Source organism: Hyposmocoma kahamanoa, unplaced genomic scaffold, assembly GCF_003589595.1.
Source record: "Hyposmocoma kahamanoa isolate Upper Pololo Valley unplaced genomic scaffold, ASM358959v1 93, whole genome shotgun sequence".
Taxonomy (NCBI): Eukaryota; Metazoa; Arthropoda; class Insecta; order Lepidoptera; family Cosmopterigidae; genus Hyposmocoma; species Hyposmocoma kahamanoa.
Genome location: NW_020654810.1, coordinates 13,860,991 through 13,881,390, shown reverse-complemented (window position 1 = coordinate 13,881,390; position 20,400 = coordinate 13,860,991). Strand labels below are relative to the sequence as shown.

Genomic DNA, 20,400 nt, shown 5'->3' with positions numbered 1-20,400 from the left:
ATTAAGTCCGCTCGCTAAGAATACATGAATGAAATTCTAAGTAAGTCCTCTCAAGAAACGGGGATTATTTATTTTAACGGAAATGTACCTACGCGAGAAATCTCTGCCTAGAGGTCATTATGCTATAAAACTACAAAATGGGTTTCAAAGTTAGAGAAAATTCTACGAATTCACTGAGTGCTTAGAAACAACAAACAAGATCGTTATCGGAGAAAAATGTAGGTAAGTCTTGGGAAGGCTAAATAACGGGCATCATTATTAGTTGGAATAAACTGCGGTTAGAACTGAGGTACAGATTAATTGCTTCTCAGCGCTTTTCGTTTTTGCTATAACCATAAAATACATCATAAAATATATCAATCTCGACAAGATCATTACGAAGAGATAGGAGTTATATGATATATGTTATATAGGATAATGAATATATATGGCACTTATATTTCAAAGTTATATTGTTTAAATTGTGAAACCGTGACAGTAATTGTATGAATTTTCTTTGACTTGGTAACCTCGGCACTTGATAACGCCAGCTAAGCGGATATAAGTCAGTCACATAGAAACAGCTTCACACTGTCAATAACATTAACGTTATAATACGTAATAAAATACAAATGACTCCTGTCTACTAACTTAAACATACGTACAACAAAATGAGAAAATACGAAAACATTAACACGAACAAAAAAGTATCAATTGAAAACCTTGCAAAAATTATGTACACATTAAAATTTTTAAAGCATGCATTAGACTGAGCGAAGCCAGTGGATGTCTAACTTCTTTGTATTGTATAAGAACAGAACAAGACTTTGTTCAAATTACTTTCATATTTCAAAATGTATATTTGCATATTTATAGATTCTGATAAAACTTCCATACGAACTTAAATTTTGTTGGTTGATTTAAATTTTACCTACTGTTTTCATTTGGAGTTTGCCAGTATTTATACGCACTGATTATAAAATATTTCCTCTTCGAGAATGTACATGTTAGCACTTTTTACAAAAGCAAGGCATCTGTCTAACAGAAGATCTATCTCTAGTTGGCACTGCCCTTGACAATAATTTGCAAACGCAAAATAGTGATTTATACATATTCAAAGCTACCACACGCAGCTGAACAAACATAGAGGTTTCGTCTCGTTAAAACAAAATAGTGTTTATTTTAGTTAGCGTAACCAACCCAATTCAATTATTACTCGTAATATACCAGTGATTGTATTGAAAAATTAACAGATGTAAAAAAATTGGTTATGCTTCAATTAAAAAGGTCAATTAAGGTACCGTTTTGTTCACAAAAGTTTGCGGTGGAGTAGAAAATTGATTGAAAAATTAACTAACTGGTTATTACCAACTTGAAAATGTCGGGTTTTCATAACCGACCGTGAATAATTTGAATTAAACAAATACTATTTTCAGAAACTATAGTCTATATGCTGATTATTCTACGATTTCATTAGTGATGGTAGTATTCAGTTGCAGTGTTTAGGCTAACCGCAACACCATAATTCTGCCTTTGTTCGCAAATTTGAAAATTAATAACTCTATCTTATAATAATGTTATTTATAGTTGAGTTATATACATGGCATTAATGAACAGGCTTAATGGAAACATACCCATTATTACACTAGTTCGTAACATATAAGATTTATATTGGTATTAAACAGCTACGGCACTACGACATTTATTAAAAACGTGAAATTTGTGAAAATTACCGTGTAATTAATTTAAAATGTGAGTAAAATACAATGGTAAAATTAATGGAAAGATATACATATTAGCTGCAAGAACCAGTTTGATTAGTTCGATTAGAAAAGTATAGTAAGTACGTAAATGCTGAATCAAAAATTAATGTTTTTGTTAATGAATGTTCATTTAATATGTACCAATAACAGGGAATTTCTTTGAAATACCTTTTCAGAAGTAGAGCGAGTTACACACAAGAAGATAGATATTTAGATATACGATTTTTGTCATGAAATAAAGATTAGCATTATTATTATTAGTATTTGTAGAAAAGTGGAGAGTTGTCTTGTGAGATCGGCTAGTGTAATATGACGTGTTGGCATACGACCGATAGTAGACATTGTCTGTATGTCTAACTATGGTAATCAAAATTTAAAATAATTCAAAACTCTACATAATGTAGTACAACTACAAACACTCGGAAGGAACTTTACCGTGCTGTGATGTCTCGCTACGGCCAGCTACGGTCAACGGGGAGCTACCGGGCTGAATCTAACGCTAGTATTATCGAGTTACCTATAGCACTAAAACAACGTGCTCATATAAATGTTGGTATATTCATGTTAGGTAGATATAACAAATGCACAAATCGGAAACATCTTTATTAAACCGCCTCAAAGCAAGGCCACAAAATGATACAGATACTTGGAAGTCTATAGCTTGTGTTGCTTTAAAAAACTCGAGTGCCATCTTTATAAAGATACTTACCGCTATCAAAGTCCTCGTTAGTATTCATGGCTGCCATCTTAGTATTGGTGATGTCCTTGAAAGAGGCAAGGAATAAAACCACTTCTCGCTTTTCATTCTTAATTGGGACGATGTCAAGTAAGCACCAGAACGGGGTTCCTGTAAATTTAAATGAATGTGAATTGCCTTTGTATTGAAATTCAAAAGCTCAAGCGCGCCATCGCATTGACTATGGTTTAAGGTCCGAAGGTATTTATCCGATATGCTCAGCTAAAAGAAAATAATCAATTTGAAGGTTACGTCACATGCCCACCGCGCTTTACTATTTTCGCGTAGTTTCGTGTACGCAACGGTGTCGTCGTCGTAAGCAGTAAACCTCGGTGAAGACCAACAGCTGGGTACTTGAAAAAGTTTAATTTTACCGAATGGAATCGTAAACCCCCTTATTGGTTTTTGTTTACGATTGCAGAGTGGACGACGTCTTTAAAACCATTAATGGCAAACCCGAGTTGAGTGAGAAACTCATTTCCGTCAAAAGTTTGGTTCTCCGTCCGTCAAGCTTGTTACTGGGGAGTACAAAAAATGTCCCTACAAATGTAATGATGTCGAAGTCAAAGAGAAGAGGATCGTAATTTTACAAATTGATTTCCGGAACCCATATCAAATGGCAGCATTCTTTTTGAAGAGGAATTAATAGCACCCTTGATTTCAGGGCAGATTGTGATTTTCATGAGAATTAAAAATCCGTATTTCAATGTTTAATATTATAAATATTATTTGTCAACAATAGGTATCTACCTTTTATTAATTCCTTTCATAATGAGCAATGATCGTAGAATTTTCATTTTGATGGACGGTATATTAATAAAATGAGTCTAACTTACCACTTTTCTTATAGAAAATAACTTCCAGCTTGAGTTCATGTTTGGAATCAAGTGCTGCATCGATTTCATGGCGATGCTCCTCTCTGGTGTCAGGCCCGTGGAGAAATTTGCACGCGCAACCTTTCTGCATGATGTGTGCGCGCGCCCACCCCGTCAGCTCGCAGAACCCGTCCGAGCAGTACACGATCGGGTATGCCGGCACTTGAGCATTGCCCAACACGAAGTTGCTGTCTGTCAAAAAATACAGAAATAACTGATATTACTAATCTGCTGTCAAGTTCCCCAAAGAACAATGCCATTTAGCCTTAATAAGTGAAATAGGTATCCACCAATTGGGTTCATAAGTAACTCTTAGTAATCGAATCTAATAATAATAATTGACATTGCCGGGAAATACTCCCTCTTCCATTTATACACTAAAATTAATCTTGAATGAATGAATGAAATATTCTTTATTGCTCATAAAATTACAATTAAAATACAATACAATAGCTTAAGTATAATAGTAGCATTAAGTTTATGTGTAACAGGCGGCCTTATTGCTATATAGCAATTTCTTTTATGCCACGGGAGAGGCGAGAGTCTCAGAATAACTTTATTGCAAATTATTTTAAACCGTACAGACGGTTGACCTACCGCCTCTCCAATCAGAGGCCGTGGGTTCCAATGCGAGCTCGCACCTCTGAGTTTCTCGAAATTTATGTGTTAAATTTAATTTGGAATTTGCCATCAGTTTTTCGGTGAAGGAAGACATCGTGACAAAACCTGCGCATCGAAGAAGATTCTCAACCATCGAAAACGTGTGAAATGTCCAACTCACATTGGACTCGCCTTTTTTTTTTTGACGGGGGAAAATCTTTATGGATGCCCCTGAGCCCAGGGAGACTCAGGGGTTATATGGGGACTCTCCCTCCAGACTGGAGGACCTACCCCACTAAAACCCCCCCGGGTTTCCCTCTCGCCGGTTGAGTCGGCGCCGTGGGATCAGTGAACATTCACCACGACGCCGCCCGGACATTGGACTCGCCTGATAGACGGTCGTGAGACGTATAAATAGGTTGACGCTGATGATGATGAATTGTTTTGCTTATTCATCATTCATGTCTAAAGATGTAGCTGTAATCGTGTTAGATATGTCAAAAAACACTGATGTATTTTGACGTATTTTACAGTAGTAAAATGTACACTGATCTAGAAAAAAATATTGATCAGGCTTCCACACGCGTATATTGTTAGGGAATTACATTTGTGTCAATGTAATACGCGAACCGTTTGAGGGATTGGCGTGTAATAAGATTTATTTATCATTTTAGGCAAGTATCACACTGCACCGCGCCCCGCGACAGGGCGCGGAGCTGCGTTTTTTAACGTTGTACCTCAGTTTGTATGGAAAACACGCGCCGTCGAACACACTGACAACGCTTCACCATTATTGAAAATCGACCAAATTTGCCTTTCTCTTCTTATCATATTTTCTTAAATCTTTGTAATGAAGTTGAAATTATCCATTTATTGATCGTAAAAGGGGATGTATCCAATATCTTAGGTGTGTTTTTATTTGAGTAAACAAAAACCAAATCGACAGTATAACTGCAGCGTCCTGAATGAGTTCTGTATTATTAACCATTCTTGTCAAAGAAGAATCTCGTCGACGTATACAATCACTACGGCGATCAACTGCGAAGCGATTAACTTTAAAATTAAGGCGGAGGCAGCGGTCTACCGGCCCCGCCCCGCGTCACTTAAAGACTCGCTTCGCAGTTGATCGCCGTAGTGATTGTATATGTAGCCGAGATTCTTCTTTGACAAGAATGGTTAATACTACAGAACTCATTCAGGACGCTGCAGTTATGCTGTCTACTTGGGTTTTGTTAACTCAAATAAAAAGACACCGAAGATATTGGATATATCCCTGTTTTCGAACCAGATCGATAAATGGATAACTTCAAGTTCATTACAAACATTTAAGAAAATATGAAGATAAATTTGGTCGATTTTCAATAGCAAATATAAATATATCGACGTCGAGATCTATTGTAGAAAACTGAATATGTCCTTAAGCTTAAAAATCTGCGCGGCAGTGCAGAGCGCAGTGTGCCATACCCTGCGGTACGCCGCGCCCCTCCGCACGGGGCCACGGTAACACGGCGCGCGCCGGAGAAGCGTTGTCAGTGTGTTCGATGGCGCGTGTTTTCCATACACACTGAGGTACTTCAGAACAACGTTAAAAAACGCAGCTTCACGCTCCGTCGCGGGGTGCGGTGCAGTGTGATAATCGCCTAAGTGACGCGGGGCCGCTAGATCGCTGTCCCTGCGCTGATTAAACCGCGCGTTGACACAGATCTGCGTCTCCGCCACCGCCGCGCATGATTACGCGTCTCGCGCTCCGTAGCGGGGCGCGGTGCAGTGTGATAATCGCCTTAGCTGGTAGAGCTGAACAAGCAACTGTCATGTTAGATTGGTTATTAAAAAATATTTCATGTGATTTAAGTAGTATATAGTAGTAAGTAGTAGTAATTGTCAGACAGATAGGCACAACATCACAGTAAGAATCGAAAAGTAGTAGTACAGCTCCTTGTGAAAGAGTTCGTCCAGGGAAGTACTGCCACCTTACCTATTTCTGCCGCCAAACAGTAACGTTAGCATTATTGTGTTCCGGTGCTGGTGAAATTACAGGCACATGGGACTTGTTAACTTATATCTCAGGGTGTCGGGCGTAGTGGCAGTGCCCCTCAGATATTTGCCATTTAAAGCTCTGAGTGCGCCGTAACTGTTATGGACAGGCGTGTAGCTTACAATCAGGCACACGACTTGTTCGCCCCGTCACTTGATATCATAAAAAATAATCTTGTAGATAGAGTAATATCTTTAGCTACAACTTTAGATGCAATATTTGTTTTTATTGAATATCATGATATATATTCATTGAATATATTTTTGTGAAAATACTCCACTAGTTCGTTATTATTATTCATACAAAGATCGAACAAACACAAAGATAAATTCTGGACTTGACTGGATCATTTGATCTAGAAAAATTCGTTCGATCCGGCTGGATCAGTTGGTCCAGTCAGGTCCACTTGGATCGGACCGGCGATGGAATCGTGGGCGCCGCATCGGCTTTGGGTCGGCTCCTGCCCAATCTCGGGAGGCCGGGAGCCCCTTGCAGAAGGCTATACGCCGGGGTGACCCGAAGTATGGCCTTATACGGGGCTCCCATTTGGAGTGGGGCCTTATCAGCGGCGACGAAACCGCTGCTGAGGAGGCCTCAGCTTTGGCTGTGCAGGGCGTACATGACGGTGGCCTGCGATGCCGCATGCGTCCTCGCCAGTACTCCGCTGTGGGGCCTTGAAGCCAAGGTCCTGGCGGAGGTCCACGCCTACCGGCAGGGAATGGCGGACCGAGGCGAGCGACCTGCTCCCCAAGAGGTCAAGTGGGAGCGCCGACTCGCAGCGCAGCGCATGCGGGACCGATGGAAAGAGGGCTTGGCGGATCCCCCTATAGAGCTCGCACCATAGGAGCGATCCGTCCTGTCCTCGTAGAGTGGGTGAGCCGATCCCACGGGCCACTGTCGTACCACCTTGTGCAGGTGCTGACCGGGCATGGCTGCTTCGGTCACTACCTACACAAGGTGGCGAGGAGGGTACCGTCCCCGTCGTGCCACGAATGCGGCGCTGCATATGACACCAGCAGCAGCGCAGCACACCCTAGAGCTGTGCAGCCGGTGGGATGAGCAGCGCCGTACCCTGACGGGGACAATAGGGCAGGACCTCTCGCTGCCGAGCGTGGTTGCCGCCACGCTCGGTAGCGAGGAGTCCTGGGAGGCGGTGGTCTCCTTTTGCGGAGAGATTATGTCGCAAAAGGAGGCTGCAGAGCGGGTGCGCGAGGACGCGGCGGACGCACACCCGCTTCGGCGCAGACGTACGGGGAGAAGGCGAAGGCAGTTCGCTGCTCGCCTGATCCCCTAGTGAGGCCAGCGGGCTCTGGACAGAGACTCCGGAGCCTGCATTGCACAGCATTGCAGCCTCCCTGGGCTTAGGGGTATCTATAAAGATTTCCCCCCGTAAAAAAAAGTCCACTTGGATCGAAAAAAATTTTCGTTACATTTGTCCGATATTTGTATCAATAATTGAGGCTACCAGTGCAAAAGTGTTAATGTATACAATTTTTCCTAAAATTTAATAATTAAATATTTTTTAGACATGAAAATAGCATCCAAATATAAAATATTTATACTTCAGTAAAAGTAATTGTAGAAAAAATGTAGAATGTAGGTTACGCCACTTGTGCGCTGATATGCCTCAATGTATAACTTTGGATGTTAAATTGCAATTGGATAGGCGGTAACTAAATTGACGGCTCCGCTCTGGATACTCTCATAAGTAAAACCACTGGATTGAGAAGCACTTTAGCTATTTTCACGGTAAAAATGTGCGATTAGGTAATTCCCTATGTTGTCTCACATCTCTCTCTGTCTGTCTCTTGAGATATGTCTAAAGAAATTAAATACCACAGCATATCCTTAAATTAAAAAGGAATATTTTTTATAATATCAAGTGATGGGACCATTGACTTACAATTATATGGACGTCGGGTACGCGCTAAAAAGTGTCCGAACTTATAGGGCGTTAAAATCGTATAGAGAGCGTCATTCACGCTTTAGTCTTCGTTTGTTTGACTGACAGCGAAGCAAGCAAAATTAGACAGTACTGCGATGACATTACAATTTAAATTCAACGTTTTAGCTTTTTCATATTCCTTTACATGTCACTACGTTTAAATAGGTCGACTTGGGATATTTTTTTCGTGCTTTTTGTATTAGACCCGTCGTCCATTTATTTGTAAGTCAATGGATGGGACGAACAAGTCGTGCGCCTAGTGGTAAGCGACACGTCTATCCATAATACGCTTAGAGCTTTAAATCGCAAAGATCTGAGTGGCACTACCACTGCGCCCGTTAGCCTGAGGCATAAGTTGATAAGTCCCATGTGCCTGTAATTTCACCAGCATCCGTACTCTTCAAAACCGAAACGCAGTAATACTCGCATTGCTCTGCTTGATGGCAGAAATAGGTGCGGTAAGGTGGCAGTATTTCCCTGGACAAGTTGAATAACAAATTGGAATAAAATTTTTACTTTAGCGTTGCAGTGCATTTATGAAAATATAAATAGTTTTTTTTTTTCAAAAAAGTAGTGATAGACGTAACATGAATACAAGAAATAAAAATAAAATGCTTGGTCTTGACAGTCGTCTTCACAAAATTACAAATTCATTTCACGGGGAACGCTTATATAATAAGATTCCAGTTGAAATTCAAATGCTTGCGTTTACGTGATTTAAAACTATAGAGAAACAAAAACTTTATAAGTACTAAAAGTTATTTATTATTTATACTGTGTTTGCGCATTTGGATGTTAAAAAACTATAGTAGTGTACTCGTAGAACCCGTTTAGCATTTTTGGGTTTTTTGAAATAAATATTGTAAATGATGTGTACAAATGTATCCACATTTATAAAGATCAACCCTCAGTTTCTTACTCAATTTTTTCAGGGGAATCTGCCTTACCTATATGAAAGAGTAGTAGTATGAATGTGACGATTTCCAGTGCAATTTGCTCCTGTGAAATGAAAATTTGGACTTGATTGATTTGGTTTAGACCGCAACTTTTTGTTTTTTGAATATAAATCCCAGTAAATACAAAGTCAATATTAAATGCATTATGTAAATTAGTTAAATCTAGTTATACTACTATTACTTAAGTCCGTTGTTTACCCAAACTAATTATAAGTAGTTGCTGTCATAGACAGTTTGTTTAGACACTGAAATGGATCAATGCAAAGTGAAGGCTCATAGTTATATAACAATAACAGCCCTCAACCTAGCTTTCTAAAAAAGTTCAAGGTTTATTTCTGTAGTCCGCTTCTGATGAAATGCTCTTTCTTTGTATTCATGTTTGCTCAATGTCTGTAATGTTTGACGACAACTTACAATATTGAATAATATTTGAGACGTACGTGCCAAAAGTCTTGAACATAATGTTGTATTATCTCATTCACACATACATAATGAAAATAAAATATATTTTATGTTTGGTAACATTTCAAGAAACAAATAATATTATTTGTTTATTGAGATATAAGCAATTAATATTATAATACAGTAGTAGCTGAGCTCCTTGTGAAAGAGCCTTACCGTGCCTATTTGGGCCACCAAGCAGAGTACTGCGTTTCAGTTTTCAAGAGTACGGATGCTGGTGAAATTACAGGCACATGGGACTTATAAACTTATGTCTCTGGCTATCGGGCGCAGTGGTAGTGCCACTCAGATCTTTACGATTTAAACCTGCAAGTGTCACTGCAATTATTATGAATAGGCGTGTCGCTTACCACCAGTCGCACGACTTGTTCGTCCCATCACTTGGTAGGGTAAAAAGATATTCCTTTATAATTTAAGAATATACTGTGGTAGAAATATACAGACAATGTGTTAGTAGGTAAACAGGTATTGATAATTGTTTGGATATTAAAAAACGAAGCGGAAAATTGAATTTTATAGTTCGCGTAAGTTGGTTTTGTTTGTAAACGAATTTCATTGTGGAAGCTGAATAACAAATTTATAATGGTTCCTCGCTTAGTAGTAACGATGTTTACCATTAGCTAACAAGCAAGTTTAACCAACATCGTTTTGTCGATGTTGGGAGTCACCACACTTTTCGGAATCGCATTAAGCCAGTCAGAAAAAGCTTTATGTCCATACCATAAGAGCGAAAAAGACGTGTTTTTTTGTGTGTATGTTACGCGATAACTCCGGATTTTTTGAAAAATTTGTGAACCGATTTTGATGATTCTTTATTTTTTGTTGAAAAGAGGGTATGTCAGAAGTGGTACCGTTCAAATTTGAAGAAAATATTCCATCTCTAATTGTGGCAAACTAGGAGATGAATGACTTTTGAGGTCAGTTTTTTTACTACGCAGTGTGTGTTTTTTTTAATGTGGACAGTATGGGAAATACGAAACTATACATAAATATTGTCTTAGGCGTAGGCCACATCGCGAACGTTTGTATGCAACTACGTGCGCTAAGTTAGCTTAGCTAGCTTCGTTCGCGGTGTAGCTCGCGCTTTAGGAACCATTAAGTGTTTTTTTTAAACAATTTTGACATAGTAAATTTTTTGGTCAAACGTGAGTTGTTCATAAAAGTGAATAAAATTGACTACTTTTGTTTTGTGCTGATCGACCCATTTCATGTAAGGATCACATCATTGTATTTGAAGAAAAAATCGGGAGAGCAGAAGTTGGTCAAATTGAATAAAAAAAATTTTCATATTTTTAAAGTTTTAAAGTTTTTTTGGTATCGAATTTTCCCATACTGTCCCAGTTAAAAAAACACTGTATAGTAGACTCCCAATCGCTAAGTTCGTCAAAGAACGTTCGATGAACGTGGTGTGGATATACATATTTAATTAAGTATATTTATATTAATCACACAGCACCAAAACTTTCGCTCAAATTTATCATATCATAATGTACAATGTTTATTGCACGCTGTCCTATGACACGAGGTGACTACGACCAATGGAATAATTGGAATAAATAAAATATGAAATAAATATAAAAAACATTCCAGATCTAATCCTTGTGTTTCCTGTGTTTTTAGATAAATTAAACATTTCTTTAGCCTAATAAAACAAGCCTCCTATTTTTTGATGCGTTGTGTGAGGATGTTGTTGTTTTAAAAAATTATCTCATTGAAAATAAAGTAGAATTCCGCATTATTATATATGGATAGTATATAATTTCATGAATTTGATACAATACTTCTTGAAATATAACACTTCTTTTTGAGTGCGTATCTGCTGTGATTTGTATATTTTGTTTCCAAACACTGCGGCATTGCCTAGCATTGTACTGAGCACCCTCGTGCTTCATCCTCATGAAACAGGACTTAAACCAAAAAGCTTATCCACGCGTCGTCGTGTGGACAATCATTTGTCTCGGACACTATTTTAAACTGTGTATCGTGACCCTCCCTACCCACCCTTGGGGTATACGAAAAGCCTTACAAGGAACCTTACAAGTTCAGGTTCTGACCCCAGATCAGCCAGTGTACAGGGTTGTCACTAGATTTATTTATTTATTTATTCACAATAAATTACATACTGCTAACAAATCAATATCCAAACGCAATTGTAATCTTACGGCCAAGTGGATAGTATTTAAGTATGTACAAATCAATGTCATTAAAAAATACAATTGATACAATGAATCAAACAAAATTGAAAAATTACATGAAATTAAATACATTGTAAGAACATTATTGTTATACTATTACTGCAATATTATTATTGCTATAAAGACTGGAATATTTTTTTTAAGTCACGTAATACTGCTGTCTCTAGTCAAAGTTTCAAGGTAGCGTCCTGCGGAAACTACGAATTTAAGTTCCGAGCATGTAAATATGTCCAACGAGGAGTCAAAGAGAAGCATTTGGTTAAGACATTTAAGCGCTCTTGGCAGAGAGGCCAACTTACTTACCTTAGATCGTGTAGCACGTATTGCAAACCTTTTTCTGTAAGTTCGTACCAAATTGAACCTAGGCACCAAAAAACCGATCATCGATAATATATTTGGGTTGTACATGATTCCACGCACCAGACGAAATATATGCGTCACCAGAGCTAAATTGCGTTTCACTTGCAGTGTTCTGTAATTGACCATACCCAAGATGAAGGTAGTGGGATAAAGCAGTGGGTAATAACCATACATTCTTTTATAGAGATTACGAACAAGTAATTTTTGAATTTTTTCTAACGCTAATATTTGCTTGTAAATGCTATTATTCTCTAGCTTACTACAAACGAAAGTGTTAAATAAAAGACAGGATGCAAAGCTACCCCTGAAAGACTTTGATTGTCTTAAGATGAAATTGAGACATTTACGCGACGATTTACTTAATTTTGAGATGTGTTCTCCAAAGGTCAGCTTAACATCGAACCAAGTACCCAAATCTTTGACAGATTTGGCCCGGCTGATATGAGTGTCTTTTATTTTGTAAATATGGCCCATTTGTTTGCGAGAGCCACTAAATGACATGTTGGTACATTTGTCAGCGTTTAAGGTTAAACTGTTGTCATTACCCCAACTAAGCACGTTATCAATATCCCTCTACAGAAGCTCACAGTCAGCCTCAGACCTAATAGTCATGGCCAACTTAATGGCATCCGCAAACATGAGACACTTGCTGTACTGTATAGTAAGCGACAAGTCATTAACCACAATCAAAAACATGAGTGGTCCCAGACAACTAGCCTTTTTTTTTTTTTTTGACGGGGGGAAATCTTTATGGATACCCCTGAGCCCAGGGAGACTCAGGGGTTATGTGGGGACTCTCCCTCCAGACTTGAGGGCCTACCTCACTAAAACCCCCCCGGGTTTCCCTCTCGCCGGTTGAGTCGGCGCCGTGGGATCAGTGAACATTCACCACGACGCCGCCCGGCCGCCCTAGCTTACGCCAGGGCTCCCGCGCCAACGGAGGGGCGAGTCGGTTGTCCTCCGACCCGCCCCAGATGAGTGAGGCCGTGCAGTGCAGGCTCCGGAGTCCCTGTCCAGAGCCCGCTGGTCTCACTAGGGGATCAGGCGAGCAGCGAACTGCCTTCGCCTTCTCCCCGTACGTCTGCGCCAGAGCGGGTGCGCGTCCGCCGCGTCCTCGCGCACCCGCTCCGCGGCCTCCTTTTGCGACATAACCTCTGCGCAAAAGGAGGCCACCGCCTCCCAGGACTCCTCGCTTTCGAGCATGGCGGCAACCACGCTCGGCAGCGAGAGGTCCTGCCCTACAGTCCCCGTCAGAGTGCGGCGCTGCTCATCCCACCGGCTACACACCTCTAGGGTGTGCTGCGCGGTGTCATCCGCAGCGCCGCACTCGTGGCACGACGGGGACGGTTCCCTCCTCGCCACCTTGTGCAGGTAGTGACCGAAGCAGCCGTGCCCGGTCAGCACCTGCACAAGGTGGAACGACAGTGGCCCGTGGGACCGGTTTACCCACTCTACGAGGACAGGGCGGATCGCCTCTATGGTACGAGCGCCATAGGGGGGATCCGCCAAGCCCTCTTTCCACCGGTAAGCAGACAACTACCCTGACCCAAACCCGAGTTTATTGAGTAGGGTGTGGATTGATATTGGTTGAAATATACGTATTGCTGGCGATTGGCGAAATAGCCGAAGCAGAACGTCACAGTCAATCCGATCAAAAGCTTTCTGAAAATCTAGGTAAGCTACGTCGACTTGACTTCTAGAGTCCAACTCATCAGCAATAGTCGTAGTAATATTGATGAAATTGGAAGCGGTAGAGCGGCCTGGCAAAAATCCATGCTGTTGGTCACAGAACCACCCTCTAAGCTGTCCATAAATCGACCTGTACAAAACGGTATCCATGACTTTTGCGAAGACATATAAAACAGCTACTGCACGATAATTCTTTATTTCCGATTTTGAACCTGATTTATGTATGGGTAGAACTTTTGACGTTTTCCAGAGACTAGGATATATATTTTGTTTTAATGACAAGTTAATAATATGAACTAGAGGACTTAAAAATACTCCCCTGCAATCCTTGACTAATACCTATGGGATACCATCTAGGCCTTGGGTTAGTTTAGGTTTTAATTGTTTCATTGCGGTGTAAACATCGGGTTCTGTTACGTGGCTCATAGTGATATGTAGATCTGTTAACAGCTGTGATGTCGTGGGGGATGCAGAAACTGGTATACGCTTCTGAAGAAGGTCGCAAATTCGTCTGCGACTTCCTGCGAGCCAGACCCACCAAACACAGACGGGTCGTTTGATTGTTTGTTTGCCTTTATATGATACTAAAATGTTCTCGGGTCTTACTATTATTCTACTAATTTTTAACTTAATATTACATATTTTCTATTTTATTCATGTGTGCGCGGTCACATACGGCAGTCAACAGTTTGCATTATTTCCGGTAATAACCGTATTTACTAATTTTATAAAGTGTGTGATACTATTTTTTTAATTTTATCAGGTTAATCAGCTCTGATGAGCTGTACCATGCGGGATAATTACATAATTTACGTTGATGCTTACAGTTGGTCTTATACGATACGGTAGAGTTAAGTATATTGTAGATTAAATTGTAAAAAACCTTAACGGCTTCATTTGTATCAGACGACAGATAGACTGGTGTCCAGTCAATATTCGTTAATTGCATATAGAGTTCCATTAAGTTTGCATTACTAAAATTTCGAAATGGTCTATGAACATTGAAAGCGACGTTGTCGTTATTGTTGATATGTTTGCCTGAAGCGTCGACTATATCGAATTTGTTTATAGTAGTCGCTATATTCAACGGTACGTGATGAATTTCTGGCGCAACCAGGCTTATTTCAGACTCCGTGATGTTGAACAAAAATTGATCCGGTTTTGAGAGCACTAAATCTAGAGCGCGACCTAGACTATTGACAACAGCGTTATGTTGCATTAGATCGCATAAAGATATGAATTCATCATAGGCATTGCGCACATTTTGAGAAGCAGAATATAAATTGAAATCTCCAATAGTTATAACGGGCGTTCTTTTTGATAATATTGACTCTAAACATTTAAACATGCAAAAATAGCGATTATTAGATATATTACACGGTAAATAGACTACACAACAAATAAAGCGCAAGTTTCCTCTATGCACTAATCCGGCAACTATTTCGTCTTCTAGCGAACAGTCATAGACAATACGTTGGACACTATAGGGTTGCCGTACGGCAAGCAGTACACCGCCGCCCTATCTGTCTGGTCTGTCCCGCTGTAAGACAGCGTACTTAGGCGGAAATATTTCGGCATCATATATAGTGTCGTCGAGATTTGTCTCTATTATTGTTATTGCCAAAATAGGAAACTATGAAACTGAATCAGGGCGTTCTTTATACTAACGGCTTAGGATTTTATGCCTCGTACATTCTGATAAAAAATCGTCACTTTGTATTTTTTTACTTAGTGTCGTCGCCGTCGTTTGGGATTTCTAACAAATCTTGACGAAAAAATGTGCCTTCCGTGCAAACTGGATAGCTACATAGAAGTGATACGTGGTATTTCACGACATGTGAATCAGGCGCTTTAGATCTTTAGAGATGATCTCTAATGCATTCGTTTTAATGAGACCTGTATAATCTCGATACATGTGATGACTATAATGTAAGTTTAAATTGATGTCAAGTAGGTACGCTACTCATGTATCTCCGGAACCCAGTACAACATGTTGCTTTCCACTCGCCCATTAAGATATGTTTATTAAGTTTATAAGTTGGTAAGCATAATATGACATTGGTGTGCTGAGTTTTCCGTAGGGCTTCCTTAATATAGTTGATCAACTAAAAGTGATCTTTGGAGCTTGTAAAATCCTCATCGCCGAATGAACAAAATGCAAAAGTCCTTTTAGGTATAATTATCGACCTTGGTTTCAATGCCGCGTAGGAGTTCTTTTATTCCACAGTTTGGTTTAAGGTAATGAATGATGTGAAAGTGTTCGGTCAGCATATCTTCCAATATAGAGAGGGATTTGTTGTATCCATTGGAGCTGAGAACACAAATATTGGCCTTATTCGTAATTAGTGCATTGGTTTTGTTTTTTTCAGGATTGCTATTAATACCCAACGGTGAGTTAGTCAAAATCGGGAAGCTTGTCAGAAATCCACTGTTGTCTTTGTTTGTATTTTTCTCTTTGCTATATGGCTTAAAAGTAGTGTCCTCTCGGCCCTTTCGTTGACATAGGCTTCGTTGTGATAAGTCAGGTCTGGTTTCGTTGTAGGTTTTTGTTTTGGTTTTAGTGCTATTACAGCTTGACTTGTGCGTTGATTGACAAATGTGAGATAGTTTTGCGACTTTTCGCTCATATTTTAATTTATTTTTTCCTAAAACATGATTTTCCGATAATTGATTGTCCAGTTCATTTTCTGTTATTTCTAGTTTTGTCTCCAACGACCTAATTTTTTCTTTCAAATCCTCTATTATATCACTATTCACGAGTAGAGCAGGACAGCTTGTATTTTGGCGTCGTGTAGATACATTGGGTAATGACGAATAAGAGTATGTGGTGTACTGCTTTGATGCAATCTCTTGGTCTTCCTCATCATTGTCTGACAATAATTCAAATTAATTGCTGGTGGGTAAATTACGTTGCACATTTGGTTTCTTACGCTGCGTAACATTGTCTGCATGGTGGTAGCTAACTGGAGTGCTATGATAGTTAGATAAATTTATACACAGTTGACACTTAAAAGTTTTCGATTTCATTATCTTGAAGAGCTGGAACGAAACATCGGTTCAGTCTAAATGATAGTATTGCTCACATACTACACAGTATGTAAAATCTCTTTTGGATATTTCATTATTACTTTTAGTGCAATTCGGCGGCGCAATATTCCTGTCTCGATTCATCAAATTTTTCCAGTATACTCTATCGTAGGGATCACTCTGTCATCGCCATATCGGACCTCTATCACTTGACTTCATCCGCTTCTCGAAAGGCTAGTGCCTCAGGTGAGCCACCCCGGGTGCACGTACAGTACTCTCCCTATTTTCCATATAGGTACCGGAGCTGTAGGCACGCTCACTTCCGTTACGCATTGCACAACTAGCGGTTGCCACCGTAAGCTGTCGACTCTAAAGTCCACTACGCGTACGTATACATCTCCTCATTGGTGGCGGACCTGTAAGGCACGCTCACTTTTCGCGCGTCGAGAAGTCGAAAAACAATGTCTCTCCAGTTTCCAATAACCTAAGCGGCTGGAGGGACCGCAGGATATCTAGCTTATCCTCTACTAGCTCTCTGGGCTAGTGCCGAAGAAGCCAGTCGCAGTACCCTGCGGCAATGTCCGGATATAGCTTCCAACTTAATGGGCAACTCACGTGCCCCACGCGTCTCCTCCGGGACAGTATAGGTTAGGACTACATTCATCCAAATTAAACTAACACATTTACTTGATCTACGCATATTACGTAAGTATGAATTTACCTTCGCTTCTTATCTCTATTATAGTTTTATATAGGTACCTATAGATTTTAAAGTTCCACGCAATCTCTAGGCGTTTTTAATAGGCTGGATATTATAGCAAGACATTGAGGAGATGAATTTTACAAGCCATATGTCTTTAACGCGATTGTAACTCTACTGTATAGTAAATCAATAATCTAAGTAATCAATAGACGTAAAACCTTTTACGATCGGCTCATGTCGGCTCCGCGTTGATAAATGCGGTGACTCCCTAAACGGTAAGTAACGTAGCTCTACGTAGTTTTACATATATGTATGTACTACTACTTACTACATTACTATTACAATTAATGACAAAATATAGTAGAATTAGATTAGAAGATAGAGAGATAGATAGAAGAATTAGTGTCATAGTGTCAAATTATATATATATATATATATATATATAATCTTGGAAAGGAATTTAAAAGTTTATGAGAAACGTAAGTAGCTAAAGCGCGTTTTGAAAGTTTTTGTATAATTTACTCGCTGTGTGAGAGTTGGGTGAAGTGATTTAAGTTTGAACGTAGATGAGTGGCATGTGGAACGTCTCTGGAGAGAATTAATAAATTGCATATGGTACGTAGTAGGTACCTACACGTAAATTTTAAATAAATATATCATAAACAAATCTTATTAATAAGAATCCAGCAAGCATCGTAGTTACTTGTACAAAAGCAATTAAACATGAATTTCCCAGAATTAAATTTCTGTCGTTACTACTTCTATTAATTTCATAAATGCGTAAATAACACTTCTTGACAAAGTTTGTTGTATGAATAAAACTTGAGACCAATATTCGTTTAGGTTGATTGAACAAAGTCGATATGGCTAGAAGGTCGTTCATCATGTCAGTTCAAAGGGCAATAGTAGGCAAAAGGAAGTTAAAGTTTGGGTTGCTGTTACATGCCTGTAATGTTTGACAGTTGGCTCTCATTTATTATACAGCATCTGCGTACTTGGATGTTAAAAACCTATAGTAGTGACCAGTGGCGGTTTGTTACCACTATTTCACTTGTCACTGCTTTTTCTTATCTAATAATAACCCGCCTATTATAACACCTACAATTTTTAAAAAAATAAATACCTAAAAAATATCTACGTAATGTATTTGACTTTTTCAACCTACAGTAGAATTTGGCTTATTTTGATTAGTAGACAATAGTAGGCAAAGGGTACTTAAAATTTGGGTTGCTCTTACGTGCTTGTGAAGTTGGAGAGTTTGCTCGCAGGTTTCATTTAAAGCAGTCTGCACGAAGTTTATCGAACAAACGCAAACGTCGTCTCATATTAGGGATGCACTACATTTAGGGTCATATTCCAGAACTCTACTCAATGCTCAAGTCAGAATTTGAGCAGACTTGAGTATGATTTCAAGCACTGGAAATACGACCCTAATGGCAAGGACTTGAGTATGATTTCTAGTGCTTTGAATCATACTCAAGTCCTGAATTGAGCATTGAGTAGAGTTCTAGAATACGACTCTTAGAGCCTTTGCGCACTACATCCGATTCGTATCAATTCCGAATCCGAAAATGACGGTTCGAAATATCACAGGGATAATTTTATCTCTAGGTATCCAAGCGATATTCGTATTTGTATGTCAAAAGAAATCTAAACGTATGCGAACAAAAACAGTACTTTTATTTTATCCAGGTTTCCAAATCGCTGGACTGGCGCTTCTAGTAAAACTACATGTTTAATGAGAAATAGTAATGAGACGTGCATAAAATTGTTTAATTTAATACCTGACTATGTAAACAAAATGCCTCAAAAGGAATTTAAAAATTATATGTATAAAATACTATTAGATAATTGTTTTTACTGTTTACTTTTAATTGTTTTTACTATTTTCAAAATTATTGAAATTATTATGATCAGAATACAATAAATATTGTAAATTAAATTTTATATCATAATTGACATAAATTAATAGATAGGGATGATAAAATAATATTATTATAACGACTGCTATGATATAATATAGTAAAATTTTGCATGTCAAAAATGGCGCAACACGTTTGTACTGATGAGACCAAGTATTAATGCACTTTTACATCAGCAATACCGTGTTTGCTTGCAAATAAATTATTTTCAAATCATTTCATTTCCTTCATCGAATCGGACATAGTGCACAAGCGACATCTGAAGTGGGTCCGTGTTTTCTAGATTTGTATAGTCTCGAATCCGGAACGTATTCGAATCGAATGCAGTGCGTAAAATAAGCGTGCTTATTACGCGGAGCCAGTCAGAAAAAGCTTCATGCAATAGGAGCGAAAAAAAACATTAGGGCATTTCGGTTCCGCTCGGACCACAGACGCGAAACGCACGTTTTTTTCTCTTTTGTTACGTGAACATAAAACTATATCTGACATGTTTAAAGTGATTCCGTGGCAATAAGTCTGGTGAACTCCCAATAAAACAACTGCAACGTGACTTCTAATTTGTAATATAACTCGTGCAAACAACATGAACAAAAAAAATCTCACAAACATCGTTGATAATTTAATAGTATTTATAATAATACTGTAGAAACAATAAATAATAATCCGCCTACAACGTAAGTCAGATGTATTGTAAACGAACTATAATACATGGAATATCGTTGGCTCGAGAACTGATAACAAGTTCCCTAATTATTTTCGTCAAAACCCTGTTCAAATTGAACTCAAGAGTTTAATATGAAACTTTGTTCAGCAGACACATTGTTCCTAAAGGTATAGAACAAATTACAGATAAATTTTTCCTGCATTTTTTGTCCGTTTCGTCCGTGCTGACAAATTTTTAAGCGACCTCTGAAAAATGTAAATTAAAGGTTATAGATAATTTGTATAATATTCAGCTGAGTATCATAGTATTTTTGACTTCATGTAAAGAGTATAAAATAATTTGTGAATAGTCTTCAATGTAACCTAATCCAAGTTTTTTGTTCCCGAGATATTGATTTATCTTTCTCAGAGTCAATCAGGACTTCAACGGGTTAAGTGCGACAAATGTGCATGAATTTATCGCGGAGTGAAATTATGTTTTGTGAATCGT

At 38.9% G+C, this 20,400-nt stretch overlaps 1 protein-coding gene across 4 annotated transcripts in view; it reads right to left on the bottom strand.

The window, feature by feature from the left end:
- LOC113237312 (potassium voltage-gated channel subfamily H member 8-like) overlaps positions 1-20,400 on the bottom strand; it is a 106,660-nt gene that overhangs the window by 10,503 nt on the left and 75,757 nt on the right. For all 4 annotated transcript variants that reach the window (XM_026473711.1, XM_026473712.1, XM_026473713.1 and 1 more), the window contains exons 3-4: positions 3,315-3,545; positions 2,452-2,589 (exon numbers count right to left, since the gene is read on the bottom strand). In XM_026473711.1, coding sequence (XP_026329496.1) covers positions 2,452-2,589; positions 3,315-3,545 — 369 coding nt within the window. The remainder of the gene's footprint in view (positions 1-2,451; positions 2,590-3,314; positions 3,546-20,400) is intronic.